The sequence below is a fragment of the Chelonoidis abingdonii genome, chromosome 10, assembly GCF_003597395.2.
Source record: "Chelonoidis abingdonii isolate Lonesome George chromosome 10, CheloAbing_2.0, whole genome shotgun sequence".
Classification (NCBI taxonomy): domain Eukaryota; kingdom Metazoa; phylum Chordata; order Testudines; family Testudinidae; genus Chelonoidis; species Chelonoidis abingdonii.
The window spans coordinates 17,274,333-17,292,424 of NC_133778.1; the positions used below are offsets into that span (position 1 = coordinate 17,274,333).

Genomic DNA, 18,092 nt, shown 5'->3' on the forward strand with positions numbered 1-18,092 from the left:
AGAGTAAAGCCAAGTGGTCCTACCCAAGATGGAAGACTACATGAAATTGTAACACATCAAAAACATTGCTCTAGCTCATTAAATTAAGGTTCTTAAGCTGTGGGCTACGGGCCACTGGTGGTCTGTGGAGAACTGGCTGGTGGTCTGCAGGGAGCTGGCAGGTCATACGGGGCTGACCCTCATCTCTAAATGCATTTTAGCATCTGAAGACACCTAGAATATATATTAAATGCTATCCTAAAATATTATCTTTCAATGGAAGCAATTGCTGTCATAAACCCAGGAGCATGGGGTAAAATCCTGTCTCTACTGAAGTCAATGGTAAAACTCCCTTTAACTTCAATGGGGCCAGGATGTCACTAATTATGAGACTATAGATGTCCACATCAATTATGACTGGACCATCCTTGAGACAAGAGAGGTTGTCTATGAAAAAGCATAAATTGTGTTGATCTCTCCAGAACAAATAGTTCCAGCTGAAGATATATTAAATTATATTTCATGAATAAAGAAACTAACAAAAATGCAAAATTCAGTCTTTATTTTATTAAAACAGGACTTGTGATGTTTCATGGTTGGAGGAATGAATGAACACATATCTGTAACACATTATAAACAAACAAGGAAGAAAACTTTTGCTTTCTGGTATCAGAGGGGTAGCCGTGTTAGTCTGGATCTGTGAAAGCAGCAGAGAATCCTGTGGCACCTTATAGACTAACAGAGGTTTTGGAGCGTGAGCTTTCGTGGGTGAATACCCACTTCGTCAGACGCAGACACTTTCACATTCACCCACGAAAGCTCACGCTCCAAAACCTCTGTTAGTCTATAAGGTGCCACAGGATTCTCTGCTGCTTTTGCTTTCTGGGCATGCTCAGACCTATGCCACTGGAAAGTTTCCAGGAAAAGGTGATCTAAAATACTGTAATTCATAAGAAGTCAACTGATAGCACAAAACAAATTTCTGCATACATTACAAAATGATATATTTTTTACTTTACTTTCCCAGTCCAATCCATAATTATAAACAGGCATTCAAGTGTTAGGATGTTCTCTCCTCTTCTGGAACAACTCTTAGTTCATTTGGTCCCATACTAGAGACTCCTATTATTTGTTTCCAGATGGAAAGTAAATTTTTTTAATGGCAGAAAACGCAAAAAGGAGTTAACGCAAACAAAGATGCCTTAAGGGGAAATGGGCAAAACAGGAAATCTGAAAAAACAGTAGTATTAAGAACTATATTAATTAAATGGGAAAGCCATCTAACTGCAGCATTGCACAAGGCCAACAAACATGTGAGACAAAGTGAGTTTGTAATAACAGTAAGTGACTGAAGAGTCAGAGACAGAAAAGAGGGAAAGAACTACAACATCAACGGAGAAAATTCAAAATAAAGATAAGACAAATGTGAAAATATTGAGCGCAAAATGATAATACCTAGCTGGGCACCAGTACAGCAGTGTACTTAAATACATGTTTAACTCTGAGTAGCTCTGTTCACTTAGTTATGCACATACTTAAATACCTTTCCGAATCAGGACCTCGAAAAAGAACATTTTGATATTATGATCATGAGAACATCATATACAAATTAATACAGGCAAATTAGCTAGAAAGAATTGCAGAGAAAAAAATCAAAACAGAAAGAGAGGGAAATTACTAAATTTATATTAGATTGTAAGTTCTTTGGGGCACAAACTATCCTTTTGTTCTATGTTTAGACATAGCACAATGGGATCCCCGTCCATAACTGGGGCTCCGAGATGCTACAATAATGCAAACAAACAAGAATAATAAAATAATTTCAGTGGGGAAGAAATGCCAGGTTTTAAATGGTGGAGAGAGCATGGTAGTGAAGTCAGACAAGTCACAAATTTGTTTTAATCAATGAAACGTAAAAAAAATGTGTAAAAGTCAGTAATATATAATATGGACCAAGAAAAAGGGCTGGGAACTATTCTCTTTCAGCTGTTACAAAATATTCTTTGTCTAAGCTTTCACTAAATTTATTTTAGAAGTGTTTTTTTTTGCTACTACTCATATAATATAAAATAACGCCCCCTCTAGTCCATTCCCTCTTTTTTGCTTCCCTGCGTGAATCTGGGTTGAGGCTTTCAGTGTGTGCAAATGATTTAGATACACTGGGTGAAATCCTGGCCCCACTTAAGTCAAAACTAATATTTCCATTACCTTCAATATGATCAGAAGTTCATTCACATCCCTTCCCACATTTTCACTGGACCAGATTCTACCATCTTTATTTGTGTTTTTTGTTTTTAGTGGGACTACTCATGAAATAAGGTACTAAACATGTATAATGGTAGCAGAATCTGTTCCATTCATTTTAATGGGAGATGTGTATCCAGGGAATTAGACACACATCTCACAACCACTTTAAAAAGAGCAGGGTTGACATTTTCAAACAAATGACTCTCACCGACCCCATAAACAAACACACATTGGCTTCCTATGAGCATCTCTTTGCCACTACCTCCCCTCTGTTTTCTTTCCGAGTTTCTATATTTACCTCTCATGTCGTTGTTTTCTCTGTTTCATATTCATTGAGCATGCACAGAAAAGGTCTTTAACAGTCATAAGTCAGGTATATAAAGGAGTTTTAACATACAATAGATATTATTTTGCCACTATTACAGCAATAATTTTCCAAAACTTATATTCCAAGTACTTTTCTTTTCTTTAAAAAAATAAGCTGTTACTCTTCCTACTGGTTTTAAAGGAAAATATATAATTATTTAAACTCTTATTTAAATATAGTAAATTATTTAATTTTTACAAAAATCACTCTGACTTAGGGCCCTATTTACAAAAGAATTTTCATGCAAAAGTGCATAACATTTTTTACATTCTAAAGTCTTCAACATGTGGATATTACGAGGTTCCAAGGGAAAGTTGTGTATGTGGGAGAAGCACAAGTTTATAATTGATGAACATGAAGGACAGTCCATTTATTGAACGTAAATATATATATTACACGCAATTATTCTCAAGTAGAATGTGCACAAAACCCTATTTACAAACAGAACTATGCATATCCAAAAATGAGTCAGAACAAGTTAGGTACAGAGGACATTCTTATACCATAAAAATATATGTCAGCATGAGATTTACCTATGGTACTAACTTAGTTTAAAACTTTGATTTAAAACATAAGTTTACCTCTAAAGAAAATCCTTTTGTTTTAAAACTTTTATTTAAAAATTAACTTTGCTATAAAAACCTTTCCTTTACAACTTTGCTTTTTAAAAAATCAGTTATATTATTAGACAAAATATCAAATTATAGAGGCACAATTAGTTAATGGGGCTACCTGTGGTGGGTTTTTTCTTTCTTTTTTTAAAAAAGAAACCCTTATTTCCAGTTATTTATAACATAGTTCTCGGATTCTGTCTTGGTCTGACAACTATATAAGAAGGTCTCTGGGAAAATAAAAGATATTTCCCAAGTTAAAAAAAAAGTTGGACCAAGAGTTACAAAAGAATCTAATCTCTGGTGATGTAAATACATGCAACTTTTATTTCTCATGGGAATTATGCAGATGCATCAAAAGAAGAGATGCCAAGAGTATTATTTAATATATATATATTAGTTGTTTATGGTGCTTCTCTTTATTTAATAAAACTCAGAAATGGTGTTTTTTAAAACCAACATTTTGAAGTCCACTAAGTCCTTAACTCAAACTAGTGACCATGGACACTTTAAATAACTGGTTTATTTGCATTTTTCCAAACTTTTTCTTCTTGCATATGCACAATCATCCTGTGCATGGGCAAGAAGATGTATAATAAGGCTAGATGGGTCTTTTCCATTCCAAATTACTGCTATTTTTTAATTTTCAAATGGATTTCAGAAGATTCCAAACAATTTTGTATGGTTTATTAAGTTGTACATCTCCAAATTAAGATGCTGATCTTGCAGATATTGTAAGCACATGCTACACCTGACCCAGGTGAACAGTCTCATGCAGGGCCGGCTCCAGGTTTTCTGTCACCCCAAGCGGCGAAAAAAACCCAAACAACAACAACAAAAAAAACAAATTGGTGGCAGCTCAATCATGCCGCTCCATTCTTCAGTGGCAGTTCAGCGGCGGGTCCTTCACTCCCTCTTCGGCGGCAGTTCAAAGAGGAAGAGAGGGACTGAAGAGGAAGAGAGGGACCGAATTCCCGCCAAAGACCCGGACTGGTCGCCCCAATAGCGGACAGAATGCCGCCCCTTTGTATCGGCCACCTCAAGCACCTGCTTCCTTCGCTGGTGCCTGGAGCTGGCCCTCGTCTCATGGAGTTCAAAGAGCAGAAGTGTTTGCAGGATCAAGGTCTGTGCCTTCTAAACATGCCTTGACAAAAGAGGCTGTCACTATAATAGTTCTAAAAAGAAAAAAGGCTATGGGCTTTTGCACTGTTGCCTTCAGAGCTGGGTGGTCGTAGTGTGGCAGCTGCTGGCCGGAAGCCCAGTTCTGAAGGCGGCAGCAGCACAGAAGTAAAGGTGGCATGACATAATATTGCCACTCTCTTTTCTATGTTGCTGCTGGCGGCGGCGCTGCCTTCAGAGCTGGGCTCCCAGCCAGCAGCCACAGAACTTCCTACAGCCCGGGGAGGTTCCCAGAAGCGGGTGTGACCTGTGCAGAGGAAGAGGAAGTCCCATCCCTTTCCACCCAGGCCAGAACTAGAAGCTGGAGCCCAGCACCTGGTAGAAGCCCCTGACCAGGGCTCCCACAGCCCAGTCCCTCCCCAGCTCCGGGACCAGTGCTTGGGGGTTAAAGAGGCCTTAGTTGGGAAGGGGAGGGATGAGACCACAGTGCCCTCCTGACCACGACACCCTGGGAGGTTAACCCACATCGCCCACTGTAAGGCCAGGTCTGCTTCCCTCAAAAGTCATGACCCCATCCATACTATGCCACTTCTACTTCTGCACTGGTGGTGGCGGACGCCTGGTCAGCAGATGCCACTCTCTGACTGCCCAGTTCTGAAGGCAGCACAAATGTAAGGGTGGCAATACTGTGACTACCCTACAATAGCCAGATTTCACAGGGAAGACCAGATTTCACGGTCCATGACGTGTTTTTCATGGCTGTGAATTTAGCAGGTACCCACCCAGAGGTATGTGGAATTGTTAAGACTGTCAATAACCAACCATAAGTCAGTATAGAATATGATTATTTAAAAACTGCAGTTAAGTATTGACAAAATAGTCCTTAGCTGACTAAACTCTGATGGCCTTAGACTGTTTTTTAAAATATTTTACTAAGTTTTAAAAAGAAGTAAACTCTCAACTACAGTAAACTAAGTTGAAGTAAAAACAAGTCTGCTTTAAATATACAAAAAAACCCAAAAGGACTTAACAGTTAAGGCTGAAATTTAGGATAACCCACTGTCATTCACACTCACCAGTATAACCTTTTTCTCTGCTCTATTCAACGATTCAAAGGTGAATTATGAATCAAACCATTAAGCTAAATTTTCAGATTTAACTCTAACTTTCTTTTAGTTTTTGAGGTTTCATTAGGACCTCAACCATGTTGCTTGTATAGTACTGGAAAGATTATTATTTCCTTCCCAACATCATCCGTTATTGCTACAGTGAAAGTTCACAGTGCTCTTGTTTTGTCCAATAAAGCTGGACATGGTTTTAGAAAAACACTAATAGCACAACTTGCTACAATACTGTAATTGTATATTTTGTTGAAGACACCATTGCACTGATCTGCTTTGTATCATACTGTATTAATTTAAACTGCCTTTGAAACAGTCTTGAAAATGTATTGTATGTATAAATTAGGTGTGAATATACACATACAAACACAAAATATATATTCCTTACTAATTAATATTACTCTGTTTAATTTCTAGTGCAATTGTTTAATCATATTTTTACACTTTACAATTGTGAGGAAAGGTAGGCACAATAAGTAATGTTGATTCTACGTGATACTTTTATTATAGTCTAGTGCGCCATAATGCACTGAATTTACTATCACACAATACAATATGATACAATTCAAGCTCACAGTGTGTCTCCTGTAAAGGGTGACAGTCCGCTGAAGTGTAGTAAATAGGGTCCTAAGTGCTTAATTTAAACAAATACAGAATTTCTGTAACTTTACACAATAGAAGAGGAGGTTACTTACCCTCGAGATCGGTGGTCCCTATCTGTATTCTACAGAGGGTTTATGCATGCATGTCATGTGTCGGGAGCCAGAAAATTTGAAAGCAGTAGCGTCCTTTGGTCCACATACATCCTTCCCTTGTCTCATGGATTTGTCCAAGGCAATAAAGGGTGGAGCAGACCAACCCTGTCTCCAGTTCCTTCTCCACCACAAATCAAATAGATCACAGCAGAGGGGCAGCAGAGAGGAAAGTGGAATACAGATAGGGACCCTCATCTCAAAAGAACCTCCAGTTACAGGTAAGTAACATGTTCTTCTTCAAGTGATAGTCCTTATTGTATTCCACTGAGCGTGCGGGTGTGAGGAAGAGGAAAAATAAGGTCCCCAGTGTGCCTGAGGTGGGTTGTTATGACAGAGAAAACCTTGGTGAAGACCCAGGGAGCAGTGGTGAGTCCAAATGGTAGAACCCCGCATTGCAAATGCTGAGGACCCAAAAGTGAACCTCAGGAATCTCCTGTAGGTTGGATGGATGTCTATATGAAAATAGAGCCGTAAACCCACATGCCTTTTTCTAGAGAAGGTATGATGGCCGCTAAGGTAACCATAACAAACTTGGGCTTGCAGATGAAGTGGCTGAAGTGCCGTAGGTCCAGGATTGGTCTCCAGACACCCTTTTCCTTGGGTACCAGGAAGTAAGTGGAATAACCCTGTGCCCTGATAGTTTGAAAGAATGTGCTCTATTGCTCCCCTTTGCAGCAGAGTGTCTATTTTTAGGGCAAGGATGCTGTCATGAGAGTGGTCCCTGAAAAGGAATCAAGGCAGGGGATGTGGATGAGGTAGTGTAGTGAACTCGACTGTATAACCATAGTGGATGGCATCCAGGACCCACTTATCAGTTGTTATTGCACTCCAAGCTGGTAAGAAGAGTGCTAGATGATCCCAAAGGGGATGGGTTGGGTCCATGGCAAAGGGCCTGGTGGTTGACGGTTCTCTAGTGGTACACAGAAATATCACTTCTGAGAGGATTGCATGTAAGATGATGAAGCCTGAGAAGCCGGGCCTGGAGAGTGGGATTCATTGGGTCTTCTGGCACTTACCATAAGGTTTATATGGCCTCTGATAGAAGAACTAGGGAGACATGAATCACTGTAGGGGGTAGGCAGTAGAATTTTTCTTGTGTTCAAGTGTATAGATACCCAGCAATCTAAGTGTGGCTCTGGAATCCTTGAGGGGATGGAGGGATTTGTCGGTTTTCTGATTAAACAGTGACTCATCAAAAGGAAGGTCCTCAATAGTATTCTGCCATTATCTGGGAAAACTGCATGAGTGAAGCCATGATTCCCTTCGCATGACAATGCCTGTGGCCATCGAGCATGAGGTGGTATCTGCAGCATTCACAGCCGACTGAAGCACCATTCTAGCCACCAGCTTACCCTCCTCCAGGCTAGACTGGAAACGTGCTTGTAGGGGACCGCAGAAGACTGTGTTACGGCCTAGCTAGGGTGTTTATGCTTTCTCGGCGATAGGTTATTGTAAGACACAGCAGCCAGTATAAAGGTTATTGTAGGTCACAGCATACTAGCATAACCTGCGCAAACCAGTAAGAACCGCTTGTATGGCCCTAGGCCAAGAGTCTGTGGAAAGTCCCTGGCCTTAAGCCAATGGGTGGGCAGACCCGTAGAAAGCCCCTATTTGCTTATGTATGAGCTGTTTTTGTACCCTGTATATATAGCTGCATGGCTTCGATCCCACCTTTGGATTCCATACCAGGCCGAGCTTCGGTGCGCTGGGTTCCCCGCCTCCGTGACAGCAACGCCCGGAGTCCCTGTTGCGGGTGTGTCACTTTACCTTCATTCAAGCCAAATAACTCACGGTGTGTGTGGGCCTCGTCCTTGCAGAGCACTCTGGGTAGGCCTGTAGCCTCCCAAGAACCTAACAGTGCTCAGTCTTGCTGAGGCAGCTTTTCAATAAAGTCCTTCACTTTGCCATCATTAATTGGCCAACAAGGCCTGGTAGTTTGAAATTTGGAATTGGAGGCTTGCTGAAGAGAAGACCTTGCATCCCAGAAGCTCAAAATGTTTGCCCTGCTTATCTGTCAGGGTGGAGCACAGATGTTTTTGTCTGGTGCGTTCTGTTGCTGCTTGTACCATGAGAGAATTGGGGTAGGGAAAGAAAACTCCGACTCCTGGGTCGGTATGTAGTATCTCTTCTCTGTGTTCAAGTGGTCGGGATATGCCAAACCGTTCAAGCTGGCTGAAAAATAGCATTGTTGATTGGTAGGGCAACCCTGCTCAATACTAAGGAATGAAAGCTGTCCAGGCGCTGATGCAGTTTGTCTTGTACTTCCTCCAGTGGACTACGCAGCTCATCCGCCATCATTTGCAGAAGTTATTGGAACTGGCAAAAGTCACCAGGAGACAAAGGGGAGGCTGAAGTGACTGCAGTGTTTGAAGAGGATGAAGGGAAGCATTCCTGCTCTGGCAGTACCGTTGGAACAGGACTGAGCAGTTCATCGTCCATAACTTGTTCAGAGCGTCTCTCAGAGGTGCCCTAACCGAGAACAGAGGCAAAGCCTCTCTCGTGGAATAGGCAGGTTCTGAGAATAGGTACTGAGATCAGGACCCTCAATAGGGCCAGAAAGACTGATTGAGTGGATGTTGCGATGGGCCCCAGGGTGAAGGCAACCAGTGGCTTCTCTGTTGTTGGGGAAGGGAAGGTATTGCCCACGCCACTGACCGTCCTTTTGGGTACTCATACTGGCAATAGGGAACGAGCGGCTCTTGTGCTCCATTGGAAACCAAGGACAATGAGAACTCAGATCCTGGTTCCAATGGCAGTACCATCAGAAGCATGCAATCCACAGAAGGAGGTGGCATCCAAGTGGGGCCTGACTGTGGCAAATGCCAGATAGAAGATCAGCCTTTTTTAGGCAGGTGGCAGAGGAAGATGCGAACATCTTGGTTCCCCCAGGGCAAACTGCTCATGTGACTCCAATGCTTTCTCCAAGCATCCCAGCATCAACGGTACCTATTCTGTAGCCAGCACTAGAGCAGAGGACTGTCCAGGAACTGGTGGCTCCCTTGTCTTAAGGGCAGCTGACACTGAAGGCATGTGCAGCTTGGTTCTCTTTACCGGCAGTTCTGTTGGTCTGCACAGATTTTGTGTCATGCATGAGCGCCTTGGAACAGGCTGCTTCTCTGTGGCTGGAACTCATGGAAAGTGCATCATTCTTTTTTGGTTTGGAGGAAGACTTACTGCCATGCTTATGTCCACGCTTCCTTGCTTCCTGACTAAGCCCTGGCATGGGGTCCATAGCAGCGGTACCACCAGAGCCAGGTTCAAGCTCCGAGGCCAGAGGCACACTACTAGGTTTCCTCAGGCAGATGTACAGGGGTTGGTCATTGGACTGGGTCTAACTGCGGCGTCATGGTAACCTCCATGAGGTGCTTCTTGAGGAGGAAAGCCTGGCCTTCTCAGGTATGATTTGAGAAGGACTGGCATATACTGCTGATAAAATATGGGCTTCTCCCAAGCAGTAGAAGCAGTGTTGGTGCTCATCGCTGATGGAGAACAAAACGGGGGCAGGAAGCGCAAATCTTGAATCCCGGCATCTTTGGCATAATCCAGCACGGGCATGTGACTGCTGGGGACAAGAAAAACAGATTCCCCCAAAGTCCAAATCCTACAAAAACTATTACTAAAAACATAACTACCTAAGAAACAGTAATAACAGCAGAATAAAAAACTAACTATAGACAATTTCTAAAACATTTTTCTTTTAAAAGTGCATCAGAGATGAGAGGACACAATTAGCTTGGACTTGGACCATGCAGCTGTGACAAGGAACTGGATATGCAGTCTGTCCACCCCGCTCTTTATCACCTAGTACGAATCCACGAGGCAAGGCAAGGGGTGCATGCGCAGACCAATGGACACTACTACTTTCAAATGCTCCAGCTCCAGACGAATGGCACACATGCAAATTCTCAGTGGAATTCAATAGGGACCATCACTCGAAGAAAAACAGTGCAATATATAGTGTGCCCATATTCCAGCAACATGAAATTAGTTTGTTGCTACAGTAGTTTATTATTGGACTTTCAATTCATTGTATCTGCAGTTCTGGCACATTACCTGGATTTTGTATAAACACCTTCCATTCACTCTTTCCCTCAGCCTATTCCCAGTTGTTGGGTAAGTAAAAGTTTATTGTTGTTTTATTGGCTAGCTATCTCCTGGTAAAACAAGACAGCCTCCCAATACACGTATACTAGAAGTTCCTCCAGACAGCCGTTTCACAGTGCTGGGGAGATCCTCATCTCCCAGCTCCTAACTTTGGAAGACGCTAGTTCTGGCTTCTTCGGAAAAGACCCTGCTGTGATTTTCTGCCTCTTTTCAGTAATCCCTGAAGTGACTGTAGAGTTCAAAAATGTCGTCCTGGGTTTCCTCCTAACTTTTAGCTTTTTAGCATCAAGTTTTTCCTTTTTGAGGTGCTTTCTCAAAGTAGGTTTCCTTGTCTGATGCCTATGGATGGAGAAGACAGAAGAAGATTTTTGGGCACAAGAGGAGAGCTCCCTTCTTATCTGCTCTTTTTTTTGCTTTTTAGTTCTGGATGCTTGTTTGCCTGAGGCTACTCTACTTCCTCTTCTCACAAGGCCACAATTGACAGACATGGGTCCTGAAGCCTTTTTGGAAAAACCTGGTTCTCTACTAGTGCCTTCTTTCCTCTTCCACACTGTCTTTGAATTCTCCCTCTCCAACCGTTCGCTCCTGATTGACTTCAAAGGTGTTTTGGCAACCCTGCTATTAACTGGGGTTAATCTAACATCTTCTATCTGAGACTGATGAGAGTTCAAAGGTGAAAGGACGACGTGTTTATAGGACTTCTCTGAGTGAACAAATACCGGAAAATCAGACCTTTCTGTGGAAATGGAAGCTCCATCTGTCCTCAGACTTGAATTCATATCATTCCCTTTAACTGGATCTGACAGGAAAGTCGCTGAAGAACTATAGGAGCCTGGCCAATTGAAGAATTTAGATGGTGTACATTCTTTCTGTGTATCAGATAATTTCTTTGTGTTTGCATCAAGGCTTAGACTCCTAAACAGTTGTCGAACATGGGAGGGCTTTTTGGCTTTTTCTCTAACTGTGCTCTTGGGAGGTGTTTTCAGAATTCGATTTGTCAGCGGGTCATAATACTTCAAAGAACACTGTTTGTATCTGTACCTCACAGAATCCTTGCTGTCTGTGGAGCTGTGATTTCTCCTCATTTTGGGAACATCTATGGGTTTGCCTTTATATTGTTTAATCTCTGGACATGAAAGGACATAAACCACTGTCTTGGGCTGCAGAGGGCTCATAATTTTGGTATATGCTTCAGGAAGCTTGAGGGCACACAGTCTGGTTTTCATGTTTGAAATTCTTTCATTCTCTGACCAAATAATGCTTGCTTTCTGATCCGGTGGATCAGGCTCCTTTCTAATGATTTTTCTTTTTACTATTGGATAGTTCACTAAACTGGTTTGGGTTCCATGGCTGACTTTGACCACTTGGCATCTTGAAGCAAGGCGCCACGTCCTCTTTCTAGGCATTTGAAGTATTTGTGGGTTGCATAGTGTATCAGAGGCCAAAAGATTATCAAAATCAGAACCATCACTTATAGCATCATTCAATTTTGGCAATGCTTTAATCGATGAAGTTTCTGTTCTGTTACCTGTAACAATGTCACTCTTCCTTTCATCTTTCTGCTTCTTCTTCCTCATCCCCTTCCCTGTACAGTTGGCAGAGGGTTCACTGTTGAAATGACAATGGAAACGACCTTCCTTGAAATCACGCACAAGTGCTTCAATTTTTATATCATCTTCATACATTATCTGGGACCACGTCTTTCCCACAAAGGAAGGAGGCACATGAGGCAGAGCTGGAAGAACTGGTTCCTCATTATGAATTATTATATCCTGTTTTGCTGCTTTTGTTTGCTCCACTGAACCACCTTTTAGAACTGAACTAAGTTGAGTTCCATAGTTCCTATCTTCCAGGTTTACTTGGACCTCTTTTAGGAATTCTATATCCTTTGTAGCTGCCTTGGGTAGGCCTGCTCCTGAGCAAAAAGGTGCCTCACAATCAAAACTAATTTCAGAGCCCTCTAGACTACTGTGATCCAGAAGTGATGAAATATTTAAAGAGGAATTACTCTCTTCATCTTTGCAAGACAACTCATTAGGTGGAGCTGCATGGCAGTACTTCAGAATGACTTCTTCAATTATCCCATCTACTGAAGTTTCATCAACCCTGCTCACCTTCATGTCTTTGTATCTTGTTAAATGTGGGGATGCCCCAAAACTTAGTGAGTTGCTAGTACCCTCAAGATCCCTGAGATAGAAGTCAGACACCAAAGTTTCATCCTGAGATTGTAAACCATCTAGTTTAAAAAAAGGTTGACCTGAGATAATATATGAAGTGTTGCCTTGGCTGCAGGTAGGTCTCTGACATGAAAATGAAGGGTTCTTTGGGTGGACTGATGCCAGAACAGGATTAGGATTTGTGTTTAATGATCCATCCTTGTGGCATACATCCTTCTGAATGTGATCATATCTGCTATTTGGAATCAAATTTGATGTTGCTGCGTACCTAATATTTTTTGCAATTACAGGGTTAACAGGAGAACTGTGACATAAAGGGGTGCTACGCAAATGGTGAGATACTGGGCTCACATCTGTAAACTGGCCATCATGGCTACTATTTGCAATCTGAGTGCCATCCATTAGTGTATGTTTTTTCTCACTGCTACAGATGTCCAAAGTTTGCCGAGATATTTCTAAGACGTGTTCCTGTCCCATCTTTAGTTTTTGGATAAATGTCTGTGGCACAGAAATTGACTTTATGCCCTCCTGAGATCTGCAAGGAGAAGGGGTGCATGATTTAACAATGGATTCACTGTCTGTGCCAGGCATCTCCCGTATGCTTCTTACCACCTCTTTCTCCTCCTCTTCTGGAAGCAGGAAAACATCCTGGGGAGCCATTGGGGAGATGGGAAATGGCATTTCATCATATGTTGGTCTGGAAAAAACAAACTGTATAAATGTTGTAAATACATATAAAGTTTTTCAAACAAAAGAATTAAGAGTTCCATAACCATTATTAAAGTATAATGCATTAAGACTAAGAACAAACTGAAATCACTACCTACAGTACTTTACAAAGTAAAGCTTCAAGAAAAGAAAGGAAACAAAGACAATGTTCCATAAAGCACCCCAAAGAAGGAAGACAAACTGGGCATTTGTCTGATTCCATAAAGCAGGGGTGGGCAAAGTTTTTGGCCTGAGGGCCACATTTGGGTATGGAAATTGTACGGTGGGCCATGAATGCTCACAAAATAGGGGGTATGGGTGCACGAGGGGGTGAGGGCTCCATATGGGAGTGCAGGCTCTAGGATGGAGCAGAAATGAGGAGCTCAGGGTGTTGGAGGGTCTCCGGGGGGGCAGTGGGTTGTGATGCAGGGGGGTGGGGTGAGGGCTCCGGCTGGGGCCATGGATGAGGGATTTGGGGTACAGGAGGGGGCTTCATACTGGGATTGAGGGGTTTGAAGGGCAGGAGGTGGATCAGGGCTGGGGCAGGTGGTTGCGGGGAACAGAGGAGCTCAGGGGTGTAGGCTCCTGACAGTGCTTACCTCAAGCATCTCCTGGAAGCAGTGGCATGTCCCCAGCTCCAGCTTCTACGCGGAAGCACAGCCAGGCAGCTTTGAGTGCTGCCCTGTCCACAGGCGCCGCCCCCGCAGCTCCCACTGGCCAGGAACCATGGCCAATTGGAGGGGCACGGCTTGGAGCAGGGGCAGTGTGCGGAGCCCCCTGGCTGCTCCTATGCATAGGAGCCAGAGGGGGGACATGCCACCTGTTAACTGGGAGCCATGTGGAGTGGGGCAAGCCCCTGACCCCACTCCCCGGTGTGAGCTCAAGGGCCAGATTTAAAAGGTCTGACAGGCCGGATATGGCCCGCAAGCCGTAGTTTGCTCACCCCTGCCATAAAGGATCAGGCAGATATTATTTTCACTCTCTCCTAGTAAGGAGCTTTTCAGAATGGCTAAAAAACACGTTAGTATCATTATTCTACAAGTGATAGCAGAAAAAAAGAAAAAAATCTTTTTCTTTTAATCCCATTGATTTTTAAAGAACAATAAAGTTATTTTAATGTATAGTTGATCTACTAATCATTCTGCTATACAGAGCTTTATAAGCATCTTTGTACATTAATTCTCCTCTTTTAAAGAGTGGTTCCCTGAAATATGACTCTGCAAATATCATCATAGGGTTCCACAGAGGGAGCAAATCTGCGCAGTAAGGAGCAAGCATTTCTACCTAGCCACTTTTCATTGTACAGTCTCACCATAAGGATTTACTCAAATACAGACATTAAAATGTTTGCTGATTGAAAGTTGGCAGACAAATTCTCAACATGGGAGAACTATTGCCTCCAACAGTAAAACATTGGGTTTGGCTATTTTTTCAAAATTATATTTTTATGTAACAATCAAAATGTTTATATAGTTCAAAAGTGTTTCAGTTTTGAAACTAAAAAAGTACATGCCATTAATCCATTAAAAAACAAAGTCTAATTATCCTGTTTAGAAACATGCAATTTATTTAATCTGAGTATTTATAAAGATTTTAACATGTACAGTAGTAGATATACCTCACCAGTGAATCATTTTATCTTTTTCTTTTCAATCTACTTTTAAAATGCGAAATATGGATCCATGGATCAATCCTTCACTCCTTATAACAGCAAACTCTAGAGTTTTGCCCAAGTAACGAGGGTATTTGGTCATTACATGGTCAGCAAGGCCTACTACTAAGAAAGATTCATGTCCAAAAGCAACAAACTTTCAGTACTGAAATGCATATCTACCTGGGACACAGTAGAAAATCTAAAGGAACTGGTAATACTGGCTAGTTAAGTAATATACATTAATTTGTAATATGCAAAGAGCCTATTTGGAAGGGAGGTAGGCTGGTATGTCTTTGTCCATGCAGGTCTGTCCAGGTTGAAGGCAGAGTACACTCTGACAGGCCTTGAGAGGCAGGCCTGTCCTCGCTTACAGACAGCCCCCCAACCTGAAGCAAATACTCACCAGCAACTATACACCACACCACAGAAACACTAACCCAGGAACCAATCCCTGTAACAAACCCTGTTGCCTACTCTGTCCCTATCTCTAACGATACCATCAGAGGACCCAACCCCATCAGCCACACCATCAGGGGCTCATTCACCTGCACATCTACCAATGTGATATATGCCATCATGTGCCAGCAATGCCCCTCTGCCATGTATGTTGGCCAAACCGGACAAACTCTACGTAAAAGAATAAATGGACACAAATCAGACATCAGGAATGGTAACATACAAAAGCCACAAGGAGAACACTTCAATTCCCTGGACGTTCAAAAATAGATTTAGATTTATCCTTCAATAAAAAAAACTTCAAAAACAGACTTCAAAGAGAAACTGCTGAGCTACAATTCCTTTTCAAACTGAACACCATTAATTTGGGCTTGAATAGGGACTGGGAGTGGCTGGCTCACCCCAAAAGCACTTTTCTCTCTCTTGGTATTGACACCTCTTCATCAATTATTAAGCGTAGACCACATCCACCCTTACTGAATTGGCCTTGTCAACACTGGTTCTCCACTTGTAAGGTATCTCCCTTCTCTTCATGTGCCAGTACACATATTTATGATTGTATCTGTAATTTTCATTCCATGCATCTGAAGAGCTGGGGGGCGGCGGTTACCCACAAAAGCTTATGCATAAATAAATCTGTTGGTCTTTAAGGTGCCACCAGACACTTTGTTGTTTTTGTGGATACAGACTAACAGTTACCCTTCTGATACTTTACACTATTTATGATCTTGTAACCTGTACTGCTCCCCAAGAAATAAATGGATATTTCCATTCCTGGAGCAAATACCTTTCACCATATCAGCTCAGAAATTCGAATACTTGCTATCCAGTGGAAGTGTGCCAAGTTATATGGACTGCTGCCTTATTTGTCAAGTCAGCCATAAAAATATGAAAATAGAATGTGAAAGTGAGGCTACTTTTGACTAAAAGGAAATCGTGTTCTAATATATTTCTCTTGGTTTTGTATATAATTTTAGTGACGGTGATGTTAGGGAAGGGTTAATCTTACATATTAATTTGTATTTCTAAAATTTGTATCTGTTTTTTTGAATTGTCAATTTGAAATTTGTATATACTGTATTATGTGCAGTGGCCTATGACTAAAACACTACATTAATAAAAACTAAACTAACACAATCTGTAAACTGTGATATCGGGCAAATATTTACCCTTTTAAAAAAGTCTAGTACTATCAGGATAGTAAATTTGTTTACTTAATATACTGGCTTATAAAGGAAGTAACAGATTTTACCATTTTATTAGCTTTTTTATAATTAAAATTACACAACTTTGACAAAGTTAATACACATGTACTACAATTAAATAATGCTAATGAGCACAGTAAAAGTAAGTAAATGGACAGATAGTACTGAGGTTGTAACACAAACCAGCCAAAGTCAGACTCTCAAAGTTCACACTCACAAAATGTCCTTAACTTACACTATTTTTTCCTCAGAATACAGTGAATTGAACAACTGAATGTCATGGAAACCTTAATTTTGGTGTTTAGGTTTTTTGTTTTTTATCTCTGAATTTAAATAAAATGTAGAGTGGATAATAGTTCAACCTCACATTCTGTCCTAAACTCACACAATTCTTTCCCCAGGACATCATGAATTAAAGGTCTGAATTTTTAATTTCATGAAAACCTAAAGATTCTTTAAATATATATTTTTAGTTTTCAGTCTGTGAATGTAAATACAGTGTATGATGGGGAGGAAAGACCTGAGAATCTTCTGCATACAAGAGACTGCAGCACTATTCCCAGAAGCACTCCTGGTGCCAAGAATCCCTATCACAGTAATTAACAGTACTCTGACCTACCAGAGCAACGGGGGAGAACTGTTTATAAAATTTTATTTTGGGGACAGCAAAATCAGAAGAGACAATCTGCCTGCTCCTTGAGCTAGCTTCAAGTTGCATTTGATTGGTAGCACTATGCTGCAGGAAAGCTTAATGTAATGTTGCAGTGTTGCAGCTAGAGTAGCCTGTGGTTATCAAGCACTTGTGCAAAGCAAGCAAATAATTTCACTCGTGTCTTTGTATTATAAATAGCTGGACAGGAATAACAGGAATGTAAGTGTGTGACCACACACGAACAGAATACACATATGCACACAGGAATTATATGCATATACACGTGTGCACACAAGGACTGCACAATGACTAAATGCAATTTTTCAGATAAACATTCAAGGGTTGTAAATATAAACAAAGTGTTATATGCATTATGTCAACATCATTTCTTTATTCTGAGCTATTCCCTTTATATCCGAGGAAACCAATTTCAAACCACCAATTAGTGCTCTACAGCACTGGAACATCAACTGGTTAGAGCAGTCGTCCCCAACCTTTTCATCTGGCAGGCGCTAGATAAAGGACCATGGCGGTGGTGGAGCATCTGCCCAAATGCTGCCAAATTTCTGCGGCATTTTGACGGCGATGCCTCTCGATGACGTTGCTTGTCGGCAGCAAGTGGCGTCATCAAGAGGTGTCACCGCGGAATTTCTGCAGCGTTTCAGTGGCAACGCCTTTTGATGACGTCACTTGTCGGCAGCATCGAGAGGCGTAGCCACCGAAATGCCGCAGAAATTCGGCAGCATTTCGGCGGATGCTCCTCCGCCGGCCAGGACGCGGGCGCATTTAGAGGCATCGTTTTGGGGACCCCTGGGTTAGAGAGTACTGTGGAACGTTACAGATTTGTGACAGCATCCCACGGTATAGGGATTAATGCATTGTGCCTTTGAAAGAAAACACTGTCAATAGTGTGGAACATTCTTCAGAAATATTCCTC

General features: G+C 41.8%; 1 protein-coding gene across 5 annotated transcripts in view; it reads right to left on the reverse strand.

The window, feature by feature from the left end:
* Nucleotides 1-526: 526 nt before the first annotated feature.
* ZDBF2 (zinc finger DBF-type containing 2) overlaps nt 527-18,092 on the reverse strand; it is a 38,199-nt gene continuing 20,633 nt past the window's right edge. For 4 of the 5 annotated variants that reach the window (XM_075069973.1, XM_032779229.2, XM_032779230.2 and 1 more), the window contains one exon: nt 527-13,177. In XM_075069973.1, the coding sequence (XP_074926074.1) occupies nt 10,414-13,177 (2,764 nt within the window). In that variant the 3' untranslated portion in view covers nt 527-10,413. Of the gene's footprint in view, nt 13,192-18,092 lie in introns of all 5 variants that reach the window. The other variant, XM_075069975.1, reaches the window with a different exon arrangement.